This window comes from Eubalaena glacialis, chromosome 17, assembly GCF_028564815.1.
Source record: "Eubalaena glacialis isolate mEubGla1 chromosome 17, mEubGla1.1.hap2.+ XY, whole genome shotgun sequence".
Taxonomy (NCBI): Eukaryota; Metazoa; Chordata; class Mammalia; order Artiodactyla; family Balaenidae; genus Eubalaena; species Eubalaena glacialis.
In genome coordinates this window covers 28,623,082-28,649,886 of record NC_083732.1, presented here as the reverse complement: position 1 = coordinate 28,649,886, position 26,805 = coordinate 28,623,082, and the positions used below count along the sequence as shown (strand labels likewise).

At 34.2% G+C, this 26,805-nt stretch overlaps 1 protein-coding gene across 6 annotated transcripts in view; it reads right to left on the bottom strand.

Moving 5' to 3' along the window:
* The window catches only part of RALYL (RALY RNA binding protein like), an 867,550-nt gene that overhangs the window by 196,253 nt on the left and 644,492 nt on the right, over positions 1-26,805 (bottom strand). For all 6 annotated transcript variants that reach the window (XM_061172228.1, XM_061172229.1, XM_061172227.1 and 3 more), the window contains one exon: positions 719-794. In XM_061172228.1, coding sequence (XP_061028211.1) covers positions 719-794 — 76 coding nt within the window. The remainder of the gene's footprint in view (positions 1-718; positions 795-26,805) is intronic.

Genomic DNA, 26,805 nt, shown 5'->3' with positions numbered 1-26,805 from the left:
TGAGATTATAGGCATACAAACTGATAAACTGGGGCATGTAGAGGAGAAAGACCAGAGTGTTAGGTTGACTCATATCCAAATATATGAGGAAAGTTTAGAGGAATTGTTAATGCCTCTCTAGAAAAGAGAAGGATTGCATTTGTTTTTTGGTGAAATGGAGGTGAAATGAACATGTCCTTTGTAACAAAGAGGCTGAATGATCTGTTCGAAAGAATTCAGGGCATGGCATCAGAAAGCATGAGTTTGAGTATTGGCACCATCATTTACCAGTGGTGTGACCTAGGAAAGATCTCTAAGAAACTGCATATCAGGTTCTTGATCTATAAGATGAGAGTAGCAATATCTACATTGCAGGATTGCTGTGAAAATTAAATTAAATTAAATAACATATGTAAAATATATGTAGTACATGGCATGCAGTAGTTAACAAATATTAACCTTTGCACCACTTGTTAGGTAGAGTCATGAGAGATTTTTATTAGATTTTATTAGAGGACTATCTTGTAGAAGGGTTGTTTAAGCAAAGATGAAAAGGTTAGGCAAGATCGCTGCCAATGCTGCTTGATATATTTATATGTTGGCCACCAGCATTTTGTTGTACTTTATGCCAGTTAGAAGTGCTCTTCAAAACATTTGATTCCTTATAGGTTATATTGCCTTTTAAAGTTGCAAGAATTTTTCACTACTACATATCATAAAATAGTGTTTGCTTACTTACCTATAAAGTGCAGAAAGGGGCCTCTTATTTCCAGGTTTTGGTCTGTATGGTTTGGGTTCTCCTGCCATGTTGATATCTGAAAGCATAAAATAAAATAGCACTGATTAAGAAAATATTAAACCTTTTGAGAAAAGTAAATCATGAAGTTGTATTTTTATTTTTGTCATTTGTCTATGCAAATGTTATATGCCATTCATTCATTCACAAGTATTTATTGAGCACCTTCTCTAGGTCAGGCACTGTTTGAGATACATCATTCACCAAACAGGTTAGATCCATGCCCTCGTGGGACTTATCTTCTACGGGGAGGGGGCTTGAGAGATAGTTATTAAAACACAATCATAACAAATAAGAAAGCTATATAACATATCTGAAGGTGAAAAGTACTACGAAAAAAAAATGTTGAACAAGGTGGGGAGTCAGGAATTCTTATTAAAAATAGAAAGAGTGAGAGACAGAGAAAGAGAATGAGATATCCTACTGATTTGGAGTTTTGCCAGGAACATCTCAGTTTGTATAGACATTTTTGCGGAATAAAGCTTTGTTCCTAAGAGGAATTGTTATATTTTCTTTGGTGATATCTTCTCCGAGTGTTAGAAGAGTGGAACTGTAAAGCATACCAGGTTTACTGAGGAAAAAACAAAATGCACTCAGCAACTGGAATGTGCAGTTACAGAGCTCTGGGGTGATCAGAAGGAATAAAGAACACATCTCTTGTCTTCATGAACTAAAACTATAATAAAGCCTCTAAGATGAGACAAGAAGATGCTTAAGTACATGACAAAAGAGTAGTTGCAAATAATTGACCAATCTTAATCTTAAAAAAAAATGTGTAAAACTGTTATGAGGTTGGATGGTAAAGGTTTGGGAAATGACATAAACAATTTGATTTAATAAGGTTAAAATTTTAAGAGGATGATAAAAAAGAAAATCTAAAGGAGGTGAACTTCTAGAAAACTTTGAAAGAAGTGAGAGACATTATTCTGACAGAAAAGAAAGGCAAAGTTCTATTTCTTGTACAGGGGACTAAATATGCTGTTTGGGGATGGATGAGCCACCCATCAGTAAAAACAACCAAAATGTCTAGATGAAATACAATGTCATCTCTTTTTAATTTAATTTTTATTGGTGTATAGTTGATTAACAATGTTATGTTAGTTTCTGCTATACAGTAAAGTGAATCAATTATACATATATACGTATCCACTCTTTTTGGATTCTATTCCCATACAGGTCATTATAGAGTATTGAGTAGAGTTCCCTGTGCTATACAGTAGGTTCTTGTTAGTCATCTTTTATAAATAGTAGTGTGTATATGTCAATCCCAATCTGCCAATTTATCTCCCCCGCCCCGTTCCCCCTTGGTAACCATAAGTTTGTTTTCTATGTCTGTTACTCTATTTATGTTTTGTAAATAGGTTCATTTGTATCATATTTTTTAGATTCTGCATATAAGCAATATCATATATTTGTCTTTGTCTGACTTACTTTACTCAGTATGACAGTCACTAAGTCCAGCCATGTTGCTGAAAATGGCATAATACATCTCTTTTTAAAAACACATTGGGCTAACAGGAAAGTAAGGCATTCATGGAAGCCTACATCTGAGTGGACATAGCAAGTCAGATGGAAATGGAACACTGAACCTGGCTTGGTCTTTGAAGACATTTGTAGAAGCCAGAACTTGAGCTTTAGTTTTCATTTCCTTGTGGATCAGAGGGGACAGGAGACAGTGCCCACACTAAAGGATAGGAAACACATGCTCATCTAGTTCAACATCCATATGTGGGAAAATCCTTAACTAAGAAGAGAAGGAAACTTCTTTCACCTCCTAAAAAGTATCTATATAAAATCCATAGTAAATGGCATACTTAATAGTGAGACACCGGGTACATTTCCTTTAAGATCAAGGAATTTAAAAGCCACATAGCACAGGGAGATCAGCCAGGTGTTTTATGTCCACCTAGAGGGGTGGGATAGGGAGGGTGGGAGGGAGACACAAGAGGGAGGAGATATGGGGATATATGTACACATATAGCTGATTCACTTTGTTATACAGCAGAAACTAACACACCATTGTAAAGCAATTATACTCCAATAAAGATGTTTAAAAAAAAAAAGGCATTCACTATCACCAACTCTATATAACATTGTACTGGATATTGTAGTCAGTGAAGTAAGACAGGAAAACAACATCAGAAATGGGAAAGAAGAAATGAAACTGTCGTAATTGCTGATACTATGTGGGTCCACATAAAAACTCCAAAGCATCCACAAATTACTACAATTAATAAGAGAGTTTAGTAAGTTTGTTGGAGTTAAAGCCAATATACAAAATTTAATTGCATATCTCTACATAGCAATATGTATTTAAATATATAATTTAAAAAGATGCCATTTATATAGCATAAAAGTAAAGTACCTAGGGATAAATACATTATAAAATTTGAAAGATGTTTATGGAGAAAATTATAAAACTGTTTATGGAGATTTTACAGTTACCTTACATACAAAGAGAAATTGGAATACTTGATATAATAAATATTTCATTTCTCCCCAAGTTGATTTATTGATTCTGTGTACTTTCAATAAAATCCCCAAATACTCTTTTTGTGTCTGTGTGGAGTTTAACAAGTTGATTCTAAAATTTATATGATAGAGCAAAACATCAAAATAGCCATGATATACATGAGAAAAAAATATTGGCAAACTTGCCTTATCAAGATTTATTTTTAAGCTGTAGTAATTAAGACTACAGTTTTGGTACAAAGAAAATGAACCAATGGAACTGAGTACAGAATCCCCCAACTGACATACACATATATGGATACTTGAATTATGATAAAGCTGGCACAGCAGATCAATGGGTAAAAGCTAGACTGCAACGACACATATGAAATTGGACCTCTAACTTACATCACACAGAAAAATAAATTACTTATTAGATTAAAAACCTAAATGTGAGAGGCAAAAATATAAAACTTTTAGGAGGAAATATAGTAGAATATATTTATGAGATCAGAGTATGGAAGGATAATCTTAAACAAGACATAAAAAGCACTAACCTTAGAATATAAGAATGATAAATTCTATTACATTAAAATTAAGAATTTCTGCCCATCCAAAGTCACATAAAAAAAATGAAAAGAAAGGGCACAAATTGGATGAAGGAATCCTTGACAAAGGATTTGTTTTTGGAATATATATTCATTCATATAATAGGAAACAGAGACAAACCACCAAATAGGAAATTGGGCAAAAACTAGTAAAGGCACTTTACAGAAGGCAAAATATGAATGCTGAATAAACACATGAAAAGATTCTCAATCTCAGTAGTAATGGTAAGTGCAAATGAAAACACTATGATGTACAACTGATACCCATTGGATTTACAACAATTTACAAAGTCTGACAATATCATGAGTTGGTGAGGTTTTGGTGAGCAACTCTTAACATTGAACTTTTTGGTCAGCTACAGAGAGACCTCCTGAGACTTTCTTCCCTCATTGTCCTGGCACTGTGCAAGTCACCCACAGGCAAGACAAGAGGAAGAATGACCAAGGTTGAATTTTCTGTCACTCTCACAAGATAGGGACTTTGGAGTAAAATGTTGAGATACAAAAAATAAAGTGTTATTTCTTAAATTCCTGAGTTTGCATACAGATTCATACTAAATACTAATATTTAGAAATCTTATACTATCCTCAAGAAAGGATGTAAGCTTAATCATTCTTAGCAAATTCTTTTGAGATGGGCCAAAAAAATCTTAGTTAAATTCCTACTTGTTATGCAGAAATACCTATAGATGTACCTATATACCAAGCTGGTGGACTCTATTATTTGAGTATTAGAATCATATTCTCATAGAGGGGGTTGGTAAAACTAGATGAGCACCATTAGAAAGAAGTCTCTTGAAGAGTTTCTGTTTGGGTATGAGACAGGCTGGGAGCTGGGACACTTTGCTGCAGTGCTGCAATATTTGCACCTGGACAAACGTCTCCTCAAACAACAAAATACAAAGAAACTATAAGAGACTAAAAATAACTGTGCGCAAGTGCAATTGGGGCAAACTCTGGACAACAAGACACAAAGAGACCAAAAAGACCAAAAAGGCCAACTGCCACTTCTGTAGAGCCAGAAGCAAAAGCAGGGCGTCAGGAGCAAAAGCAGGGTACTGCACGTGCCCTTGAACACGACATAAAGAAAGGAGTGGGCAAACCCCCTAAGCCACCCCTGTGGCCTGAACCCTGGACACACCCCTACCTTCACCCCATATAAGTAACCAGCTCACCCCGCCCCACCCCCTCCCCAACCCACCCCTACCCCAGGCAAGCGAGCAAACAAGGGAACCTGTTTGTTCTTTCTCCTCCCCTGCTGCAGCAGGAGGCCCAATAAAGCTTTGCCTGAATTTCTTGTCTGGCCTCTGATCAAATTCTATTGATTAAAGAGGTCAAGAACCCTGGTTGGTAACAGGTTCACTAGACATCACCCCTGTGTAGAGGAACTCCCCCAACTCTGTCCAGGCATAGGAATACAGCAGAAGGGACTTAAAGCTTTACCCATGACTAGGAGATGACTGGAGACAGCAGACCTCCACATGGAGGGAGATGAGGTATTTGCATTTTCTCATATGATATTATGAGCCTCTGTAAGAACCAACCATGAGGCTTATAGGACAGACCCTGTATCTATTTTGAAGTTTCAATATTTCAAGTGAGCATGAAAAAGTATGAGGAAAAAATTAAAATGTACTCAAATTATCCTTCTAATATTAAATTTCAGATTCAAATAATTGAAAAATATCCTGTTGGGCTACTAACTATCTTTTCACAGTAAATTACTTAAAGTATATTAAATGCTCTAACATTTAATCAATTTTCTTTTCTTCTTTATTTTTAAACTAAATAAGTGAAGTCAATACCATGATAAAAATAACTATAAAGTCACAGAACTGAAAAAAAGTCAATGAGCTGAACCTATTCTGATTTGAGGTAAATGAGATGAGGCAAGTGGAGACAGGTACTGTTCCAAAGCATCACACTTGCAAAGGATACCCAACACATGCAAATGTATTTATTTGACCAATTCTTGTTAGGATACTACTAAAGATGATAGTAAAAGCATTAAATTATTTTGTGCTTTTGACTCTTGGGAAGATACCTCCAATTCTACACCCAAACAGACATGACTCTCCCTCTTTGCACTCCCATTTTACTTCACAACATCGTTCCCACAGCACTGACTACTGACTGTTTGTTCCCTTTGACTCTGGACTTCTAAAAGGCAGTCATAACTTCACTCAACATCTTATGCCCTTTAGTTAGCATCCTGCACAGGGCTGTTTATACAGTAGGTGATCAAGGGATCCATCGGTTAACTAAATTCATACAAGCCAGAAGGTGTGTCCTTGCATGGGTTGTAGTGTGTCCAGCCAAACACACTTTGTCAGAACATTTCCTAAAGTGGTATTTATCTAAACAATGTTTTAGAAGGTGTTAATAAGAATGTTGCCAAATAAATAAGTCACGGTAAAATAAATTTGGTAAAAATGCAATAATGTATCCCTTTCTCAGGTATTTGTAATGCATATTAAAAGAAAAGATTCTGGAAACAGAAACATTCAGTTATGTTTAACTCAAATGCTTTCATATATATATATATATATGAAAGAGAGAGAAAGCGAGTATTTTTTGGATAGCACACCTGTTAACATCCAGCAAAAGAGAGTGCCCCCAGAACACTGGTTTATGAGATAACCCTGAAATGTTTAGAAAAATATTTCACATTTATTTCTTTGCCATGTATTCAATTTGGAATATCCTCTTTTGAAAAGTTAATTTAATGTTTTAAATTACACATCATTTATACTGCTACAATAAACAAATACTTGCTACTTAGCTTTACCACTAGTGATCCCTGCTGGCATCTGTTATTTCTAGAGAAATTTCACCTTGATATTGCAGTGACATCTAACTTACAGTATAATAAGGCGTCCACATTACCAGTGTTATTTTTTAGATGGAGAAAAAAAAGGAAAAGAAATATTTTTCTAAAGAAATTAATTAAAAATAATATCTTTATTCTTGGGATTTTTTTGTTTTGTTTCCTTCCCCAGGTTTAAATAAAAGTTTAAATAATTCAGCTATGGCATATAGACTGCCAGGAAAAGTTATTCAGTCTTTTATCTTTCACATTTGGATGATTTAGGGATTCATTACTGTTCCATTGAATAAAAATTCAGGAAATAAAGAAAATAGTCTGTTATGCTTGACAAGTGAATGCATAAAACCATACATTATCCTAGTATAAGCACCATACCACTAAAAAGTGCTTTTGCAGTTATTATTAGTTTAGATCCTCAGAAAAATCCTGTGAAATAAGTAGAACAGGGATCATTATTCCCATGTCATGTATATAGATGTTTGTGATACTGAGAAATTAAATGGCTTTCATAATAATATCATCAGCTCATTTCACTACAGCAGTCTTTATTACTGAGCACAGCCCATGTGCCAGACACTGAACTAGTAGGAGAGGAGATACCCTGCCCCTGCCCTGAAAGAGATGATTGAGAGTTGGACTGGAGCTGTACCAGACTCATGTTCTAGAACTTTCCCTACTATCTCATTGCTTTTAACCAGACTTTGGATGCCACATTTTTTATGCCACTTAAATCTGGTTTGGCTGTGGAAAGCAGCCTGTAAAGTAATATATTCTGAGTCCCCAGGAGTTTTGGCATCATGCGGGAAGATGTATGATTAAAGAAATGCTGTAGGGAGATTTGTCTGGCAGCAGTGGGGGAAACACATTTGACTTTCAACTGAGCTGCTTGAGATTTCTTGGCCATGTAGGTTCACAACCCTGTGGTTTGATAGAGCTGCCCAGAAGTGCTTTTACTCTAAGAGAAAAATGCACCAGACTTGGAGAGGCAAGTATATGTTCTAAAATATGACCATTTGAAGCATTTTAAGCCTAAATCTGAGAGTGGAACCAATTTTGCACAAAAGTAAATGGCTTTCTAATCTTGTTGTTTTTCCTTCACAGAATCAAAGCTAGTTTTAACACTTGAAATATGTCCTTAATAGTATGTTAAAATATTCTCTGTTATGGGAATGAAACTGTAGTCTAATTTCACTGGGCAGTCACTGAATTGTGACCATTTTAATGAGCCTTTGGATGTAGTTTCATAAATTAGTTCTGACACAGCACTATGGCAGACTGGCCTCTGGTTATTAGAATGCTAATGCAAAGATCACTGGTTGGCCAGATTCCCATTTGTTACCAGAAAATACTGTAATGCTCTCAGGCTTGGTCTGCAAGGACAAATAAAAATGGAAACTTGAACTTATTATTAATTAACTGGTAAGTCTGATCATTGTATGTGACTTATTTAGATCCAAACTGATTTTTTTCCCAATAGAAACTGAAGTAAAAAAATTGGACATGTATACTTGAATGCCCATTTTTATTTATGTCTATTACATAATGGTTATATTACGAAGAAAATAGAGATGATACAAATCATTCACTTTCATTGATCAAATAATTACTGAACATACAGAATGTGCCAGGTACTGTGCTAAGTATTGGGTAAATAGATATAAATGCTGTTCCTGTTCCCAGGATATCGCAGAGAAAGGTAAACCTGCAGCTAACCATAGTAAATGTGGTGAATGGCACAATAAAGATGTAGACTTTGTACTTCGTGAACATGCTGCCCTGTCTTCTATTGCTGAGAATGCCCTTAAGTGTCCATTGTTGGTAAATGAAGTGGTTTTCTCCCAAAACACCAGTTATAGTGTTAGCAGTTTCATAAACCCACATCTATCAGCAAACTCTGCAAAAACCTCATCTTGTTTCTGTTCTTTTTTTTTGTTTAACTTTGTTGCTCCCATTGAAACTTCCATTAGCTAATTGTCAAAATACCTTTGATTTGCCTTGAAGCATAAGTAGCCATGAAACTTTGTGGCTTTGGTGCATGTTTAATAAATGTCAGTTTAAAGTAATTTAGCAGAGAACACAAACATATTTTCAAACAGGTGTAAAGCAAAAACCAAATGGTAACAATCATCAAACTGGAATTTACTTAATTCTTAAAACTTTCAACTTTGATGATTTTTTTCTATCATTTTATCTCATATAATCTTGGATAAATTTTTTGAAGAATGCATTTTTATATTCCACGACCATCTCTACAAATCTCCACAAAGGTAAAAATGAAGAACAACATGTTTTATTAAGAGATAAAACCTCTAAAACCAAATGAATAAAATACAAAATTTGGATAAATGTTCCAGCAGCATCATGAATATATTCAGAACCTCGATTAACAATTTTATAAATACATCTAATGATCTATTGACATCAATAGTGGAGACAACTGTTATGATAATTAATATAAAAATACCTAGTGAAAAATAATCTTAGCCATATGTTCATTATAAATGCATAGACTTAACACTATTAATTTCTTTGCATCCCAAGAGTTTATTTAGTTTCATACTTGGGGAAAAAATATTCTGTAAGGAAAGTAAAATTCAATGAAGAGAGAGTCTAGATTATCAATTTCTTTAGGAGCTCAGATCTCAATCAGTGAAGTAAAGAAGACCCCAAGATTTGAGTATTGCTTCTTTTTGTTTTCTTCCTTTTCTAATGTCTCTCTTTCCATATGTGTATATATGAACTTGTTTTCTCAGATCTTTTTCATGGTGGCTTTGTATTCAGTGTTTAAAACACCAACGCTACAGTGGTATGCATTTTATAATTCATAAATATGATGAAATGCCAAAGCTAATATTAGGTAGTTAAAAGCATTTTATGTGGAGAGTAGTATACAACTCTGATACTCAAAGTTTGGTTGGCAGACAGCAGCATCTGTATCATGTAGGAAGCTGTTAGAAATGCAGAATCCAGGTTTCATCCCAGATCTGATGAATCAGAATCTGCATTTTAACAAGACACCCGGGTGATTGCTATGCACATTGAAGTTTGAGACACGTGGCTATATAATAAATTTAGCTTAAATCCCTTCCTTCAATTATCTTTTAAGAACTTTATTTTTTAACTGTTTTGAAAAGAGCGTAATAAGAATTCTGAGCATAAGAACAGTGCCTTTAGGGAAGAAACTTGAAAAATGCTTATCTAAAGGCTTAGAATGTAATAATGCTACTTTAACCTCATCTTTAATGATGATAGTGGTTGCTAGTATTTGTATATCATTTAACAGTTGATCACATTTTCACACACATTAAAAAATAATCATCACAATAATCTTGGGCCATGGATCCTATTGTCAATTCCCACTTATACAAATTGAAGTTGAGAAAGTATGAGATTTTGCACAAAGTAACTTAGCTAATAAGTAGTGGTGCCAAGACTCTGAGCTCAGGAATTCTCACTCCAAACATCTTGTTCTATAGATAAAGTTTGACTTTTCAATTAAAAATAAATCTATTGCTTTTGGCAAGACATATAATTTATTGGCAATCCACAAAAATATTTCATAATTTCATTTATTAAAATAAAAAGATGAATCTTTCATAAAGTCTCCATGAGCATGTATAAAATAGAAATCCATTAAATTAAATCTTACTGTTAAAATTCCATGAGAAAACAAAATTTTAAAGAACTCTTTGATTGAGAATGCAAATATGAAAGACAGAGCAAGAAATCAAGCTAATACAAAGAATCTAAGATCCTTCATCAAAAACAAGAAAGATATGGTTTATCTGATATTGAATAACAAAGCCAAGCTAAGATAACGGAAAGAACACATGAGATTTAATCAGATAAAAAAAATCTTGATATTATTAAGAAAAAATATTTAGAGGATAAAATTATTCCACCTGGAAGGAAATCAGTATCATCCCAAGGAGATTCTTGGAAAATACATACCCTTTTGCAGAACTGAAATTCCTCATATCAGATGCCTTTTACTAAATGCTTTGTGATGTGTTGCCCTCATCAGACAATGAAACTGCAAAAATAATTTTATGGATCATATTATAGTATAAACATCAGTGTTCTGCATTATTTACTTATTTCTTCAAATGTTCTACCACCAGCAGGAAGGTTTTGTAAAAAGATATTTGGTGACATTATGGCATCCTTACCAACTCTGTGTGCTTCTGATTCAGATTGTTGCCTATACATCACTGACCTTAAGTGTGAGAACAGATAGTGAATACAATTCTAAATGAAAGGAAACTTTGGAAAGGATTAAAAGACTTTTAAGGGTCATATAGTAGCAGAAGTGAAGTTGGAATTCAGAGCTTCTGATCAGAAGCTGAGCAAATTTTCATAATACTAAAATGACTGTGTCACTCCTCATGAGAGTAAACAACCAAAACAAAACAGCCACACCAGCACAATAAATTATAGATTTTTTTTTTAAAGAAGCAAGCATGTCCTTTTATTATAAAAAAGTTTAGGCATGAAGGGTAGAGTGGTTTACCCAGACCATACGACCATTTGATAGCACAGCTTGGAAAGGACTCTCTTTTCTAACTCTAAGTCTAGTTCTCAATCATTATTTCTGTCACTGGCTTAAAAGTCATTGATAAAATATTTCCTTTGCTTCAGTCCTTTTATATATTCTCAGTTCACAGGTATTTAAACATACATCCTGCCTTCAAATTTCTTCCCCCACCAAGAATATTTCCATTTTCGTTATTGGAACTTAGGTACATTTACTGAGCCATTATACGATGGTTTTCTTCTATGTATATTGATATCATTTTCTTCAGTTTTCAGAAAGTTCACATTGAAGCATAGATCTTTTTTGCCATATGTATCAAAAATATATTTTTAATTTGTTGTATTGTCATGATTTGTTTTTGAAGGCAATTTAACTTAAAATATCCTCTGATGCCTGTACTTCCATCAGTTTCGCTAAAAATTGTTATAAGTTAGTCAAGTTTGAGCATTTTTTAAATCATGTAGTTCTAGGAGTAACTCATAAACAATACTTTTCTAGACACCAAAAATGGGAGCTCACTCATTTATAGGATAAAGCACTGTGGTAAGCCTAGTTTACATAGATGCTGACAAGAGAAAAAAGTACCCTCTTCATGGTGTTTATACTTTTGCAAAGAGAACAATAAAAAGAAAACAAATAAAAAGTGATATTTCAAAAAAAAATTCCACCGGTATCTTACTCTCTCTCTATCCAGCCTCATTCCCTCTCTTGCTCTCCACACCTCATATTCCATTACACTTCCCAGGATTCTCTTCTCCAGCTATACTGGTCTCCTTGTTGTTTTTCAAGCAGGTCAGATACATCCCTGCCCTTTGCTTTAGCTGCTTCCTCTATCCCAGCTTCCTCTCCCCGTAGATAATCCCATGGTGAACTCCCCCAATCCCTTCAAATCTTTGCTTAAATGTCACCTTTCTCACCTGTTTAATGTGGTGACATTTCATTTCCCTACACTTCTCACATTCAGAATCCCCATTACCCTGCTTTCATTTTTGTTTTCCAACGTATTTATCACCTGCAAATATGTGATACAATTTATTTACTTATTATGTCTATTGTTTGTTGCTAGATGAACCACCCCCCACCTCCATGCTAAAATGTTGGCTCCATGAGTCAGGGATCTTTGTCTGTTTTGTTCACAAATATATTCAAAGAACTTAGAATATTTGGCTAATAGATGGGGCTTAATAAGTGTTTGTCAAATGCATGAATGACTTAACACAATGAATTAGTGAATGTATTATCTGAAATTCTAGGACTCAACATGGCTGTTGAAGGTAAAAAGTAGTCATGAAAGGTTATAGTTAGAGTGACCATACAATTTAGTATCTAAATTGGTCATTTTTGAGTGTGAATAGGGAAATAAAATTATTAAAATTGTAAGATTATGAAAATTTAATTGATCAACAAGTTGGCTTATTATATCACTGGTTTAAAAAACGACTGGCAATCAAAAATGATTTTTAAAAATTCTTTTAATAAATATGTTTAGAATAAAGCAAAACTAACACAAATTTAGGTTTATTATCTGAAATAAAAATAACATAACTGAGTAATTTCCCATGTTGCTTTGATCATTTTATTTGGCTTAGCCTTTCTTATATTTCATCACTTACATTTTTCTGTAAAATTTATTTTTCAATTATTCTATTTAAAAATTTTCATAGAATTTCTCAGATCTTCAAAATTGCATTTTACCTTTAATAGTTTTGAAATTATTGACACTTTCAAATGATTCTGCTTTGCAAATATAATATTTTAATTGAGAATATACTTTTATAGGTGCTGAGGAAAATAAGATCAGAGATAATTATAAGTGGAAAATATTCTCAATTTATATTTACATTGATATGTGTAAATATATTAGCCCAAATATTTTCATAGGTACTGTCTTTTTACTTCTATTCAACAGAGTACTTTTCTTGACATATTTTTATAAGATAAAACTTGTCCAAAATGTCTTAACATCCTTTTGACTGTCTCAGCAAATGTAGATGCCATACAACCACAGGGATCCTCAATTTCACGTCATTCTGGTACAAAATACAATTATTTAATTATAAATAGAAGCTCCATCAAAAGGCTTTTCCCTACAGTTGAGTTATTTCAAAGCATTATCATAGAAAAATCAAAATTAAATCTTGTATACTTTTATAACTTACATTGTTTAATTTATTTATTCTAGTCTTTGCTTCTGTAAGAATTTTTCTTTTCATTTGTGAGATTTGCTTTTAATAATTGAAAATCTTTAAAAACTTCAAAATTTGAACTTTGTTGAACACTTTTATTAGAGATTTCCAGCTAATTTTGAATAAAATGTAAGCAAAATTTAGAGGATTTGCAAAGTAGGTCTTCAAAAGCTCAAACATTTCTAAAATTCAATTGATGATAGGTAGCAAAGAGAGATTATGTGATAACATACTTATGTTGTCTTTTTAGTTCAAAATAAAATTCATCAACAAAATTTTTTAGTGTTGTTTTCTGACTGTGTAAACCTAAAAAATATTTATAAAATGTGATACTTACAGCTCAGTTTGTATAAATTAGTAGAATATCACAGCTTGATTGATGCAATTATGAATTATGTATATAACATAATCAACTCCAGGTACATTTCTGCTCCATATGTATCCTAATTTACTAAGAACATTATTTTTACCACCATGCTGTGTTCCACCCAAAGTTCTATTCATATTATTATGACAAAACTCACATAATTTTATTTTCAATGTTGAATTTTTAAACTAAATTTAAAATACCATTCACATATAATGTCATCAGTTTAACAGTTATCATTTAGTAGTCAAAAATAAGGGTTTTAATTTTAAAATAAACATCTAAATGCACATAAGCAAATTAGCTTATGGTCTACTAAAAGTTATTAATAAAATAATTATTGTTATTAAAAAGCCTTCAGAATAATTATTATGGCTAGAAATTGCCCATAAAATGGGAAGCCAGGAAAACATGTGATTCCTCAAAAGAAATTGTTTTTCCCACCAGACCTGGTGGACAGGCTTGCCCCAGACTGGTTCCCATTCACAGTAGCCCCTGCCTCACCAGACCTAGGGGGTGGGCTCACCCAGGCCCAGAACTGTTTTGCTGCAGCCCCTGTGCCACCAGATCCAGAAGGTGTGCACACCCCACACAAAGGATGCCCTTGAATTCCTGGCATTTCTGAGCCCCAAGAGACTGAAACAATCACAGAGACAGGTCTTGGCAGGTGACCATTACCAAGGCACTGCACAGACAGACCAAAACACACCCCCAGTCTTCCAGTGACTGTTCCTTCAAGACTGGGAGAGACAGCAGTTTCATCTTATACACAGAAACAAACACAGAGAATCAGGCAAAATGAGGAGACAGAGGAATATATTTTGAACAAAAAAACAAGACAAAATTTCAGAAAAAGATATTAATAAAATGGAGATAAGCAATTGACCTGATTAAAGACTTTAAAGTAATGGTCATAAAGATGCTCACAGAATTCAAATAAAGAATGAAAAGCATGGTGAGATTTTCAACAAAGAGATAGAAAATTTAAGAAAGTTCCAAACAGAAGTTACAGAACTGAAGCATATGATAGCTAAACTTAAAAGTACACTAGAGGGATTCAACAGCAGTCTCGATGAAGCAGAAGAATGTGTCATTGTGCTTGAAGACAAAGCAATGGAAATCACTCAGACAGAGAAGCAAAAAGAAAAAAAAGAATTTAAAAAAGTTAAAATTCTTTAAGGGATTTTGGGACAACATCAAGTGGAATAACATTCTCATTATAGGGGTCCCAGAAGGAGAAGAGGGAGAGAAAGGGTCAGCAATCTTATTTGAAGAAACAATGACTGAAAACTTCCCTAATCTGAGGAAGGATACAGATACTCAGGTGCAGGAAGCTCAAAAATATCCAAATAGAATGAACCCAAAGAGATCCACACCAAGATGCATTACACTTAAAATGGGAAAAATTAAATATAAAGAGAAGATCTTGAAAGCAGCAAGAGAAAAACAACTTCTTACATACAAGGTAAGGCTATTAGATTTTTCAACAGAAACTTTGCAGGTCAGAAGAGAGTGGCATGACATATTCAATATTATGAAAGGAAAAAACTTCCAAGAATTCTCTACCTGGCAAGGCTATCATTCAGAATCGAAGAAAAGATCAAGAGTGTTCCCCAGATCATAAAAAACTGAAGAAGTATTGGGTTGGTCAAAGAGTTCATTTGGATTTTTTGACAACACCTTATGGAAAAACCCAAAATAACTTTTTGGTCAACCAATACATCCCCACTAAACTGGCCCTACCAGAAATGTTAAAGGGACTTCTTTGGGCTGAAAAGAAATAACATAATTAATAACAAGAAAACATACAAAAGAAAAAAATCTCACTGGAGATTATAGTAAAGATGGTGTATCAATCAATGATAAAGTAGGTATGAAGGTTAAAAGACAAAAATAGTAAAATTAACTAAAACTACAATAATTAGCTAACAGTGCATAAAATAAAAAGACGTAAAATGAGACATCAAAAATATAAAACATGAGGGGGGAGTGAAAATGTAAACTTCTGGAATATGCTTAAATTTAAATTGCTATCAATTTAAAACAGACTGTTATATACATAGGATGTTATATGTATACAAAGCAAAAGCTCAGAGTAAATACACAAAAGAAAATGAGAAAGGAATCTAAACAGAACAATGAAGAAAGCCATCAAACCACAAGAGAAGAGAGAGAGAAGAAAGAAACAGGAGGAACTATAAAAACAGACAGCAAACATAAACAAAATGTCAGTAATTATTTTAAATGTAAATGGACTAAACTCTCCAATAAAAAGATATAGAATGTCTGATAAAAAAAGAAAAAGAAAAAAGCAAGAACCATCTATATGCTGCTGACAAGAAACTCACTTCAGAAGTAAGGACATACAGACTGAACATGCAGGGATGGAGAAAGCTATTCCACTTAAATGGAAACAAAAAGAAGGCTGGTGTAGCTATACTCATATTAGACAAATAGACTTTAAAACAAACACAGTAATAAAGGACAAGAAAAGTATTACATTAATGATGATGGAGTAATCCAGCAAATAAAATATAACATTTATAAATATATAAATATATATGCACTCACCACAGGAGCACTCAAATATACAAAGCAAATATTGATGGACATAAAGGGAGAAATTGACAGCAATACAATAATAGCAGGGGTCTTTAACATCCCACTTACAACAATGGATAAATCAACCAGACAGAAAATAATAAGGAAACACAGACCTTGGATGACACATTAAAACATATTGACTTAATAGGTATAATCAGAACATTCTATCCCAAAGCAGCAGAGTATACATTCTCCTCAAGTGAACATGGAACATTCTCCAGGATACATCACATGTTAGGCCACAAAAAAAGTCTCAATAAATTTAAGAAGATTCAAATTCTATCAAGCATCTTCTCCAACTACAATAGTATGTAAAACTACAAATCAACTATAAAAAGAAAACTGGAAAATGTGCAAATATGTGGAGATTAAACAACTTGCTACTGCACAATCAATGAGTTATCAAAGAAATCAAAGAAGAAATTTAAAAAAATACATAGAGACAAATGAAAACATACAATATCCAAAATCTATGACATTCAGCATAAGTGGTTCTAAGAAGGAAGCTCATTGCAATTAAAGCCTACCTCAAGAAACAAGAAAAATCTGAAATAAACAATCTAACTTCATACCTAAAGAAACTAGGAAAAAAAAAGAACAAAGCCTAAAGTCTGTAGAAAGAAGGAAATAATAAAGATTAGAGTGAACCAGATGGTTTCATTGATGAATTCTACCAAAAATTGAAAAAATTTAATACCTATTCTTTTCAAACTCTTCCAAAAGACTGAAGAGAGGGGTATACTTCCAAACTCATTTTATTAAGCCAGCATTACCCTGATGCCAAAACTGGACAAGGGCACCACAATAAAAATGTCTTTAATGAACACAGATGCAAAAATCTTCAACAAAATATTAGCAAACTGAATTCAATAACACATTAAAAGGGTCATAAACCATAATCAAGTGGGATTTATTCCAGGGATACAAAGATAGTTCAACATCCCCAAATTAGTCAATGTGATACACCATATTAACAAGACAAAAGATAAAACTCTTATGATCATCTTAATAGATGCAGGAAAAGCGTTCAACACCCATTCATGATAAAAAAAAGTCTCAACAAAGTGGGTATAAAGGGAATGTATCCCCATATAATGGAGACTATATATAATAAACCCACAGCTAACATACTCAATGGTGAAAAGCTGAAAACTTCTCCTCTAAGATCAGGAACAAGACAGGGATGCCCACACTTGCTACATTTATTCAACATTTTATTGGAAGTCCTAGCCACAGCATTTATGCAAGAAAAATAAATGAAAGGCATCCAAATCAAAAAGAAGGAAAACTATCACTACCTGCAGATAACATGATGCTTTATATAGAAAACCCTAAAGACTCCATCAAAAAACTGCTAGAACCCTAAAGACTCCACCAAAAAAAAAAAAAAAAACCTGTTAGAATGAATAAATGAATTCAGTAAAGTTGTAGAATACAAAATCAATCTACAAAAATCAGTGGCATTTCTATATACTAGTAACAAACTATCAGAAAGTGAAATTGAGAAAACAGTACCATTTACAATTGCATCAGAAAGAATAAAATAGCTAGGAATTAAATTAACCAAGAAGGTGAAAGACCTATACTCTGAAAACTATAAGACACTGATGAAAAAAACTGAAGAAGGCACAAATAAATGGAAAGATATTCTGTGCTCATGGATAGGAAGAATTAATATTGTTAAAATGTCCATACAACTCAAAGCAATCTACAGATTCAGTGCAATCCTTTTCAAAATTTCAATGGCATTTTTCACAGAACTAGAACAAATGATTCTAAAGCATGTATAGAACCACAATAGACCCTGAATAGCCAAAACAATCTTGAGAAAGAAGAAAAAATCTGGAGGTATCATGCTTCCTGATTTCAAACTACACTACAAATCTATAGTAATCAAAACAGTAAGGTATTGTCATAAAAACAGACACATAGGTCAATAGATCAGAATTGAGATCCAAGAAACAAACCCACAAGATACAAACAAACAACTTAGGGCAAAGGATCAAGAACATGCATGCAATGGAGAAAGGACAGACTCTTCAAAAAAGTGGTGTTGGGAAAACTGGACAGCCACATGTAAAAGAATAAAACTGGGCCACTATCTTACAACACACAAAAATATCAACTGTAAATGAATTAAAGACTTGAATGTGAGACCTGAAACCATAAAAGTCCTAGAAGAAAACATATGGGGTAACCCCCATGACATCAATGTTAGCAACTTTTTTGTGGATCAGATTCCAAAGGCAAGGGTAAGAAAAGCAAAAATAAACAAATGGGTCTACATCACATGAAAAGCTTCTGAACAGTAAGGGAAACCATCAACAAAATGAAAAGGCAACCTACTGAATGGGAGAAGATATTTGCTAATCACATATCTGACAAGAGGTTAATATCCAAAATATATAAAGAACTCATACAACTTAACAGATTTAAAAATGGGCAGAGGGTCTGAATAGATGTTTTTCAAAAGAACACGTATAGATGGTCAACAGACACATGAAAAGATGTCCAACGTTACTAATTACTAGGGAAATGCAAATCAAAACCACAAGGAGACACCATCTCACACCTGTTAGAATGGCTATCTTCAAAAGCCAGGAAATAGCAAGTGTTGGAGAGGATGTGGAGAAAGGTGAACTGTAGGACAATGTTGGTGGAAATGTAAATCAGTGCAGCCACTATGGAAAACTGTATGGAGATTCCTCCAGAAGTTAAGAATAGAACCACCACATGATCCAGCTATTCCACTTCTGGGTATTTATCTGAAGAATACAAAAACTCTAATTTGAAAAGATATATGCACTCCAATATTCATAGCAGCTTTATTTATAATAGCCAAGATATGAAAACAGCCTAAGTGTCCATTGATGTATGAACAGATAAAGAAGATGTGGTGTATATACACAATGCAATACTTCTTAGCCATAAGAAAGAATAAAATCTTGCCATTTTTGACAACATGGGTGGACATTGATGGTATCACATTAAGTGAAATAAATAAGAAGATGAAAGACTAAAACCATATGATTTCACTCATATATGGAGTCTGAAAAAAATTGAATAAAAAAAAATACGAAAAACAAACTCATAGACACAGAGGACAGATTAGTGGTTACTGGAGGGAGAAGTGGACCAGGGGGTAAGCAGAATGGTTGAAAGGAGTCCAGTGTATGAAGATGGTTGGTAACTGGACTTTGGGTGATGATCACTCTATAATGAACACACATGTCTAATCACAATGTTGTATACCTGAAACTTATATAGTGTTATATACCAATTTTACCTTAAAAATAGAATGAATTAAAATTATTTTTAATTGATATATAACTCACATATAACAATATATTAGTTTCAAGTGTACAGTATAATGATTTGATATATGCATATATTGCAACAGGATCATCATGATAAGTTTAATTAATGTCTAGCACCACAAATACTTACAAATTGCTTTTTCTTATGATGAAAACTTTTAAGATCTTCTCTCTTAGCAACTTTCAAGTATACAATACAGTATTATTAACTATAGACACCATGCTGTGCATTACATCCCCATGAATTATTTATTTTATAATTGGAAGTTTGTACCTTTTGACCACCATCGTCTACTTCACATACCCTTCACTCCCCTCACCTCTGACAACCAGCAATCTGTTATCTGTATCTATGAGCTTGGTTTTGTTTTTGTTTTTGTTTTCATTTATTTGCTTTTTTAGTTTCCACATATCATATGCTACTTATCTTTCTCTGTCTGACATATTTCACTGAGCATAATGCCCTCAAAATCCATCTGTGTTGTCACAAATGGCAGAATTTCCTTCTTTTTATGGTTGAATAATCTTCCATTGTATGTATATATATATATGAATAATCTTCCATTGTATGTATATATATATATGAATAATCTTCCATTGTATGTATATATATATATGAATAATCTTCCATTGTATGTATATATATATATATGAATAATCTTCCATTGTATGTATATATATATATGAATAATCTTCCATTGTATGTGTGTGTATATATATATATATATATATATATATACACCCCATTTTCTTTATCCATTCATCCACTGATGGACACTAAGGTTGTTTCACATATTGGCAACTATAAAAATGCTGCAATGAAATAGGGGTACAGATATCTTTTCGAGTTAGCATTTTTATTTCTTTTGGATAACTACCCAGAAGTGGAATTGCTGGATTGTATGATAGTTCCTAATTTCAATTTTTTCCTCAAAAGGAATTCTTGATGTGTGAGTTAGGTATTGTACTTGTCTCAGGGGCTCAGAATTACAAATAATTGGTGGAAAGTCTAGAATATGGCTTTAAAGAAATATTATTTATTAGTGACTTATGGGAACTAGAAAAATTTAATATCACAGATATGTAGTGGGGTTAATAGTAGCCATTTTATAAAAATATACTAGATTTTGGACAATGGAGAAGACTAAATAACTAATAAATTTCTGAATTATAAACTAACCTGCACAATATCTATGCAATATTCAATATTGTTTTCACCATTTTACAGGTAGTTAAACCTTAGGCAAGAGAGACAAATAACTTGCATAAGGCTACACAGCTAGTATTCTGGCAGAACCCACATTTAAACTAGATTCTTTCTGAATCCAGAGGTACATTCCTCAAACTATACCCAATTACCTGTTCCTGCTTTAAGTGTAGAAATTTTATCCTATTGCTCTTGGCTACAACAAACACTTGAGAAAAAGAAAGGTAGGGAAGTTTATCTCCATTGGATATTGAATGACTAGTGCAGGCAGACTACATGGGTTAGTGCTTACTAGCTTCTGATGAATATTTTTAAGGGAGAGGATACTGATTGCATGTATTTGGGGAGGAGACAGATTCTAGGGACATTATCTGATAGTGATTGATTACTGTAGTAGCTTAAAAAACGTGTCCACAAATTCTTTCAAATATGTAGTAAGCTGAATAATAGTCCCCTGAAGGCATGCCTGTCCTAAGTCCCAGAACCTGTGAATGTGTTACATTACATAGCAAAGGGGAATTAAGATGACTTTAAAATAGAAAGATTATCCTATATTATCTGGGTGGGCCCAGTGTAATCACAATGATCCTTAAATATGGACGAAGTAGGAAGAAAGGAAGGTCAGAGTGATACGGGGTGAGAAGGACTCAACCCACTATTGTTGGCTTTGGAGATGGAAGAATGGGACCTTGAGCAAAGGGATGTGGGAAGCCTTAAGAAGCTAGAAAAGACAAGGAGACAGATTTTCCCCACAAGTCTCCAGAAAGGAATACCACCCAGCTGACACCTTTACATTTGCCCAGTGAGACCTGTGCTGGATTTCCGACCTACAGAACTCCAAGACAATAAATTTGTATTGTTTTAATTCTCTAAGTTTATTGTACAGGCATGCTTTGGAGATAATGTGGGTTCAGTTCCAGACTACCACAATAAAGCAGATTATCACAATAAAGTGAGTCACATGAATTTTTTGGTTTCCAAGTGTATATAAAATTTATGTTTACACTATACTATAGTTTATTAAGTGTATAATAGCATTATGGCTAAAAAATGTACATTCCTTAATTAAAGATACTTTATTGGTAAAAAATGTTAGCCATCATTTGAGCCTTCAGTGAGTAGTAATCTTTTTACTTGGCTTGATATTGATGGCTGCTGACTGACCAGGGTGGTGGTTGCTGAAATGTGGGGTGGCTGTCGGAATTTCTGAAAATAAGATGACAGTGAAGTTTGCTGCATTGATTGACTCTTCCTGTAACATGCAATGCTGTTTGCTAGCATTTTACCTATTGTAGAACTGCTTTCAAAATTGGAGTCAGTCCTCTCAAAACTAGTTGCTGCTTCATCAAGTTTAAGTAATATTCTAAATCATTTATTGTCATTTCAACAGTCTTCACAACATCTTTACCAGGAGCAGATTCCATTTCAAGAAACCACTTTCTTTGCTCATCCATAAGAAGCAATTCTTCATCCATTAAAGCTTTATCATGAGATTACAGCAATTCAGACACATCTTCAGGATCTACTTCTAATTCTAGTTCTCTTGCTATTTCTACCACATCTACAGTTACTTCCTCCAATTAAGCCTTGAAGCCCTCCAAATCATACTTGAAATTTGGAATCAACTCCTGTTAGTGTTGTTATTTTTACCTCTTCCCATGAATCAGCAATGTTCTTAATGGCATCCAGAATCTTTTCCAGAAGGTTTTCAATTTATTTTGCCCAGATCCACCAGAGGAAGCACTATCTATGGCAGCTATAACCTTACAAAATATATTTCTTAAATAATAAGACTTGAAAGTTGAAATTACTCCTTGATCCATGGGCTACAGAATGGATGTTGTGTTAGCAGGCATGAAAACATTAATCTCACTGTACACCTCCATCAGACATCAGAACTCTTGGGTGACTGGGTGCATTGTCAATGAGCAGTAATATTTTCAAAGGAATCTTTTTTTTTTTTTTTCCTGAGCAGTAAGTCTCAATAGTGGGCTTAAAATATTCAGTAAATCATGTTGTAAACATATGTGATGTCATCCAGGCTTTGTTGTTTCATTTACAGAGCACAGGAAGAGTACATTTAGCATAATTCTTAAGGGCCCCAGATTTTTGGAATAGTACATGAGCATCGGCTTCAACTTAAAGTCACCAGCTACTCTAGCCCCTAGTAAGAGATTCAGCCTATACTTTGAAGCTTTGAAGCCAGACACTGACGTCTCTTCTCCTGCTATAAAAGTCCTAAAAGGCATCTTCTTCCAATAGAAGGCTGTTTTATCTATACTGAAAATCTGTTGTTTTCTGTAGCCACCTTCATTAAGTATCTTAGCTGGATCTTCTGGATAACTTGCTGCAACCTCTACATCAGCACTTGCTGCTTCACCTTGTACTTTTATGTTATGGAGATGGCTTCTTTCCTTAAACTTCATGAACCAACCTCTGCTAGCTTCAAACTTTTTTTTTTCTGCAGCTTCCTCACCTCTCTCAACCTTCATAAAACTGAAGAAAGTTAAGGCCTAGCTCTAGACTATGCTTTGACTTAAGGAAATAGTGTGGCTGATTGACCGTCTATCCAGACAACTACGACTTTCTCCATATCAGCAATAATGCTATTTTGCTTTCTTATCATTTGTGTGTTCACTGGAGTAGCACTTTTAATTTCCTTCAAGAACTTTCCCTTTGCATTCACAATTTGGCTAACTGTTTAGTGTAAGAGGCCTAGATTTCAGCCTATCTCAGCTTTCAACATGCCTTCCTCACTAAGCTTAATAATTTCTAGCTTTTGATTTAAAGTGAAAGACATGTGACTCTCTCTTTCACTTGAACACTTAGAGGCCATTGTAGGGTTATTAACTGGCCTAATTTCAATATTGTTATGTCTCAGGCAATAGGGAGGCCTGAGAAGGAGAGAGATGGGTAAAGAGCTCTTGGGTAAAGCAGTTACAACACACACAACATTTACTGATTAAATTTATCATCTTATATGGGCACAGTTCCTGGTGCCCCAAAACAATTACAATACTGACATCAAAGATCACTGATCACAGATAACCATAACAAATATAATAATGATGAAAAGGTTTGAAATATTGCGAGAATCCCAAAATGTGACACAGAGACACAAAGTGAGCAAATGCTGTTGGAAAAGTGACACTGATAGATTTGCTCAATGTAGGGTTGCCACAAACCTTCAATTTGTAAAAAATGCAGTATCTGCAAAGTGCAATAAAGTGCACTAAAAAGAAGTATGCCTATAATTTGTTATAGCAGCAATAGAAAAGTAATATAATACTCTTTCCTTCAAGAAGAAGTTATTTCACCTCTGTGTGAGTGTGGGCTGAACTTACATCTAATGAATAGAATGTGTGACTCAATTCTAATGAATAGAATATAGCAAAAACTAGGATATCACTTCTTAGATTAGGTTATACAAAGACTGTGTCTCCCATCTTGGGTACACTCTCACTCTCTCTTGGATTTCTTCTTCATTCTGAGATAGATGGCTACCATGTCTTCAGTCTCCTTGTGGAGAGGCCACATGGTGCAGAACCAAGCCCTAGCAGCAACCATTTGGATGAACTTGAAAGACTGTCTTCCCCCAGTCAAACCTTTAGATGGCTGTAGCCCTAGTTGACACCTTCATGGTAGCCTTGTGAGAAACTTTAAACCAGAACCACCCAGGTAAGCTGCTCTCATATTCCCAATGCACAGAAATGGTGAAATAGTCAATGTTTGTTATTTTAGGTTATGAGGCTTTGAGATAACTTGTTATGTAGTGATAGATAACTGATACAATTACTCTAATGTTCTTATTTACCTACCAAAAGAGAAAACAGGTAGAGAAGAAAAAAAAAAATGTTACTTAGGTGGGTACTCCTCCTTTTCTACAAATAAACTGATGTGAATGTGCATATTTCATTGGAAAGTTATGACAAGAACATGCAGTAGTTTTCTTTGTATTTTTGGTTTTTTTATACGCAAATGTTCACAGTAGCTTTATTTTGTATTAGTCAAATACTTGAAACAAACAGAAGTCCACCAACAGTGGAAAGGACTAACAAACTGTGGTATATTCATACAATAAAATATGACCAAGAATAAAAGTTAATGATCTACTTATACTTATAACAAGATGAATAAATATCAAAATTATCATTCAGTACAAAAAGACAGACCTCCACCTCCTCCCAAAATAGTATCTCCTCATTCCCTGATTTTATTTGTTTAAAATTTTAGAAAATTCAAACTAATCTCTAGTGATAGAAACCAGATCAGTAGTAGCCTGAGGATGGAATAACATGATGCAGAAGTAGAAAAGAGGAACTACAAGGAAGAACGAGGAAATTGTTGGAATTGATGGATATGTTCATTATATATATATATATATATTTTTTTTTTTTTCCTGCTTCTCCTGGATTCCACAGATCACCCTTGCCTGTGTATTTACATATGTCCTAAGAATAAAAGTTATTTAAGACAAAATATAGGGCTTCCCTGGTGGCACAGTGGTTGGGAGTCTGCCTGCCAATGCAGGCGACATGGGTTCGAGCCCTGGTCTGGGAAGATCCCACGTGCCGCGGAGCGGCTGGGCCCGTGGGCCACAATTACTGAGCCTGCACGTCTGGAGCCTGTGCTCCGCAAAGGGAGAGACCGCGATAGTAGGAGGCCCGCGCACCACGATGAAGAGTGGCCCCCACTTGCCGCAACTGGAGAAAGCCCTCGCACAGAAACAAAGACCCAACACAGCCATAAATAAATAAATAAACAAATACTTAAAAAAAAAAAAGACAAAATATAGAAGCTTAATGCTTTCAGGATTTGGGGAAAGTGTTCTGAAAAGATTTTAGTTATTGCTCATTAGTATATCAATATTATTTTTAAAAATTGGAGTTTTGGGCAGAGGCCTGGTTAGAAAGTTAAGCCCCTTTTTATGACTTTGAGATTGTGGTGCTTGTGTAGCACCAGGAGGTCATTTTTTAAAAATTTTATTGAAGTATAGTTGATTTACAATGTTGTGTTTAATTTCTACTGTACAGCAAAGTGACTGAGTTATACACATATATATTCTTTATCATATTCTTTTCCATTATGGCTTATCATAGGATATTGAATATAGTTCCCTGTGATATACAGTTGGACCTTGATTATTTTTTGAATTTTTGAATTTTATTTTACTTTTTTTTATACAGCAGGTTCTTATTAGTCATCCATTTTACACACATCAGTGTATACATGTCAATCCCAATCTCCCAATTCATCCCACCACCACCAACCCCTGCCGCTTTCCCCCCTTGGTGTCCATAAGTTTGTTCTCTACATCTGTGTCTCAATTTCTGCCCTGCCAACAGCTTCACCTGTACCATTTTTCTAGATCCCACATATACGCGTTAATATGTGATATTTGTTTTTCACTTTCTGACTTACTTCACTCTGTATGACAGTCTCTAGATTCATCCAGGTCTCTACAAATGACCCAATTTCATTCCTTTCTATGGCTGAGTAATATTCCATTGTATATATGTATCACTTCTTTTTTATCCATTCGTCTGTCGATGGGCATTTAGGTTGCTTCCATGACCTGGTTATTGTAAATAGTGCTGCTATGAACATTGGGGTATATGTGTCTTTTTGAATTATGGTTTTCTCTGGGTAAATGTCCAGGAGTGGGATTGCTGGGTCATATGGTAATTTTATTTTTAGGTTTTTAAGGAACCTCCATACTGTCCTTGATAGTGGCTGTATCAATTTACATTCCCACCAACAGTGCAAGAGGGTTCCTTTTTCTCTACACCCTCTCCAGCATTTGTTGTTTGTAGTTTTTCTGATGATGCCCATTCAAACTGGTGTGAGGTGATACCTCATTGAAGTTTTGATTTGCATTCTCTATTAAATAGTGATGTTGAGCAGCTTTTCATGTGCTTCTTGGCCATCT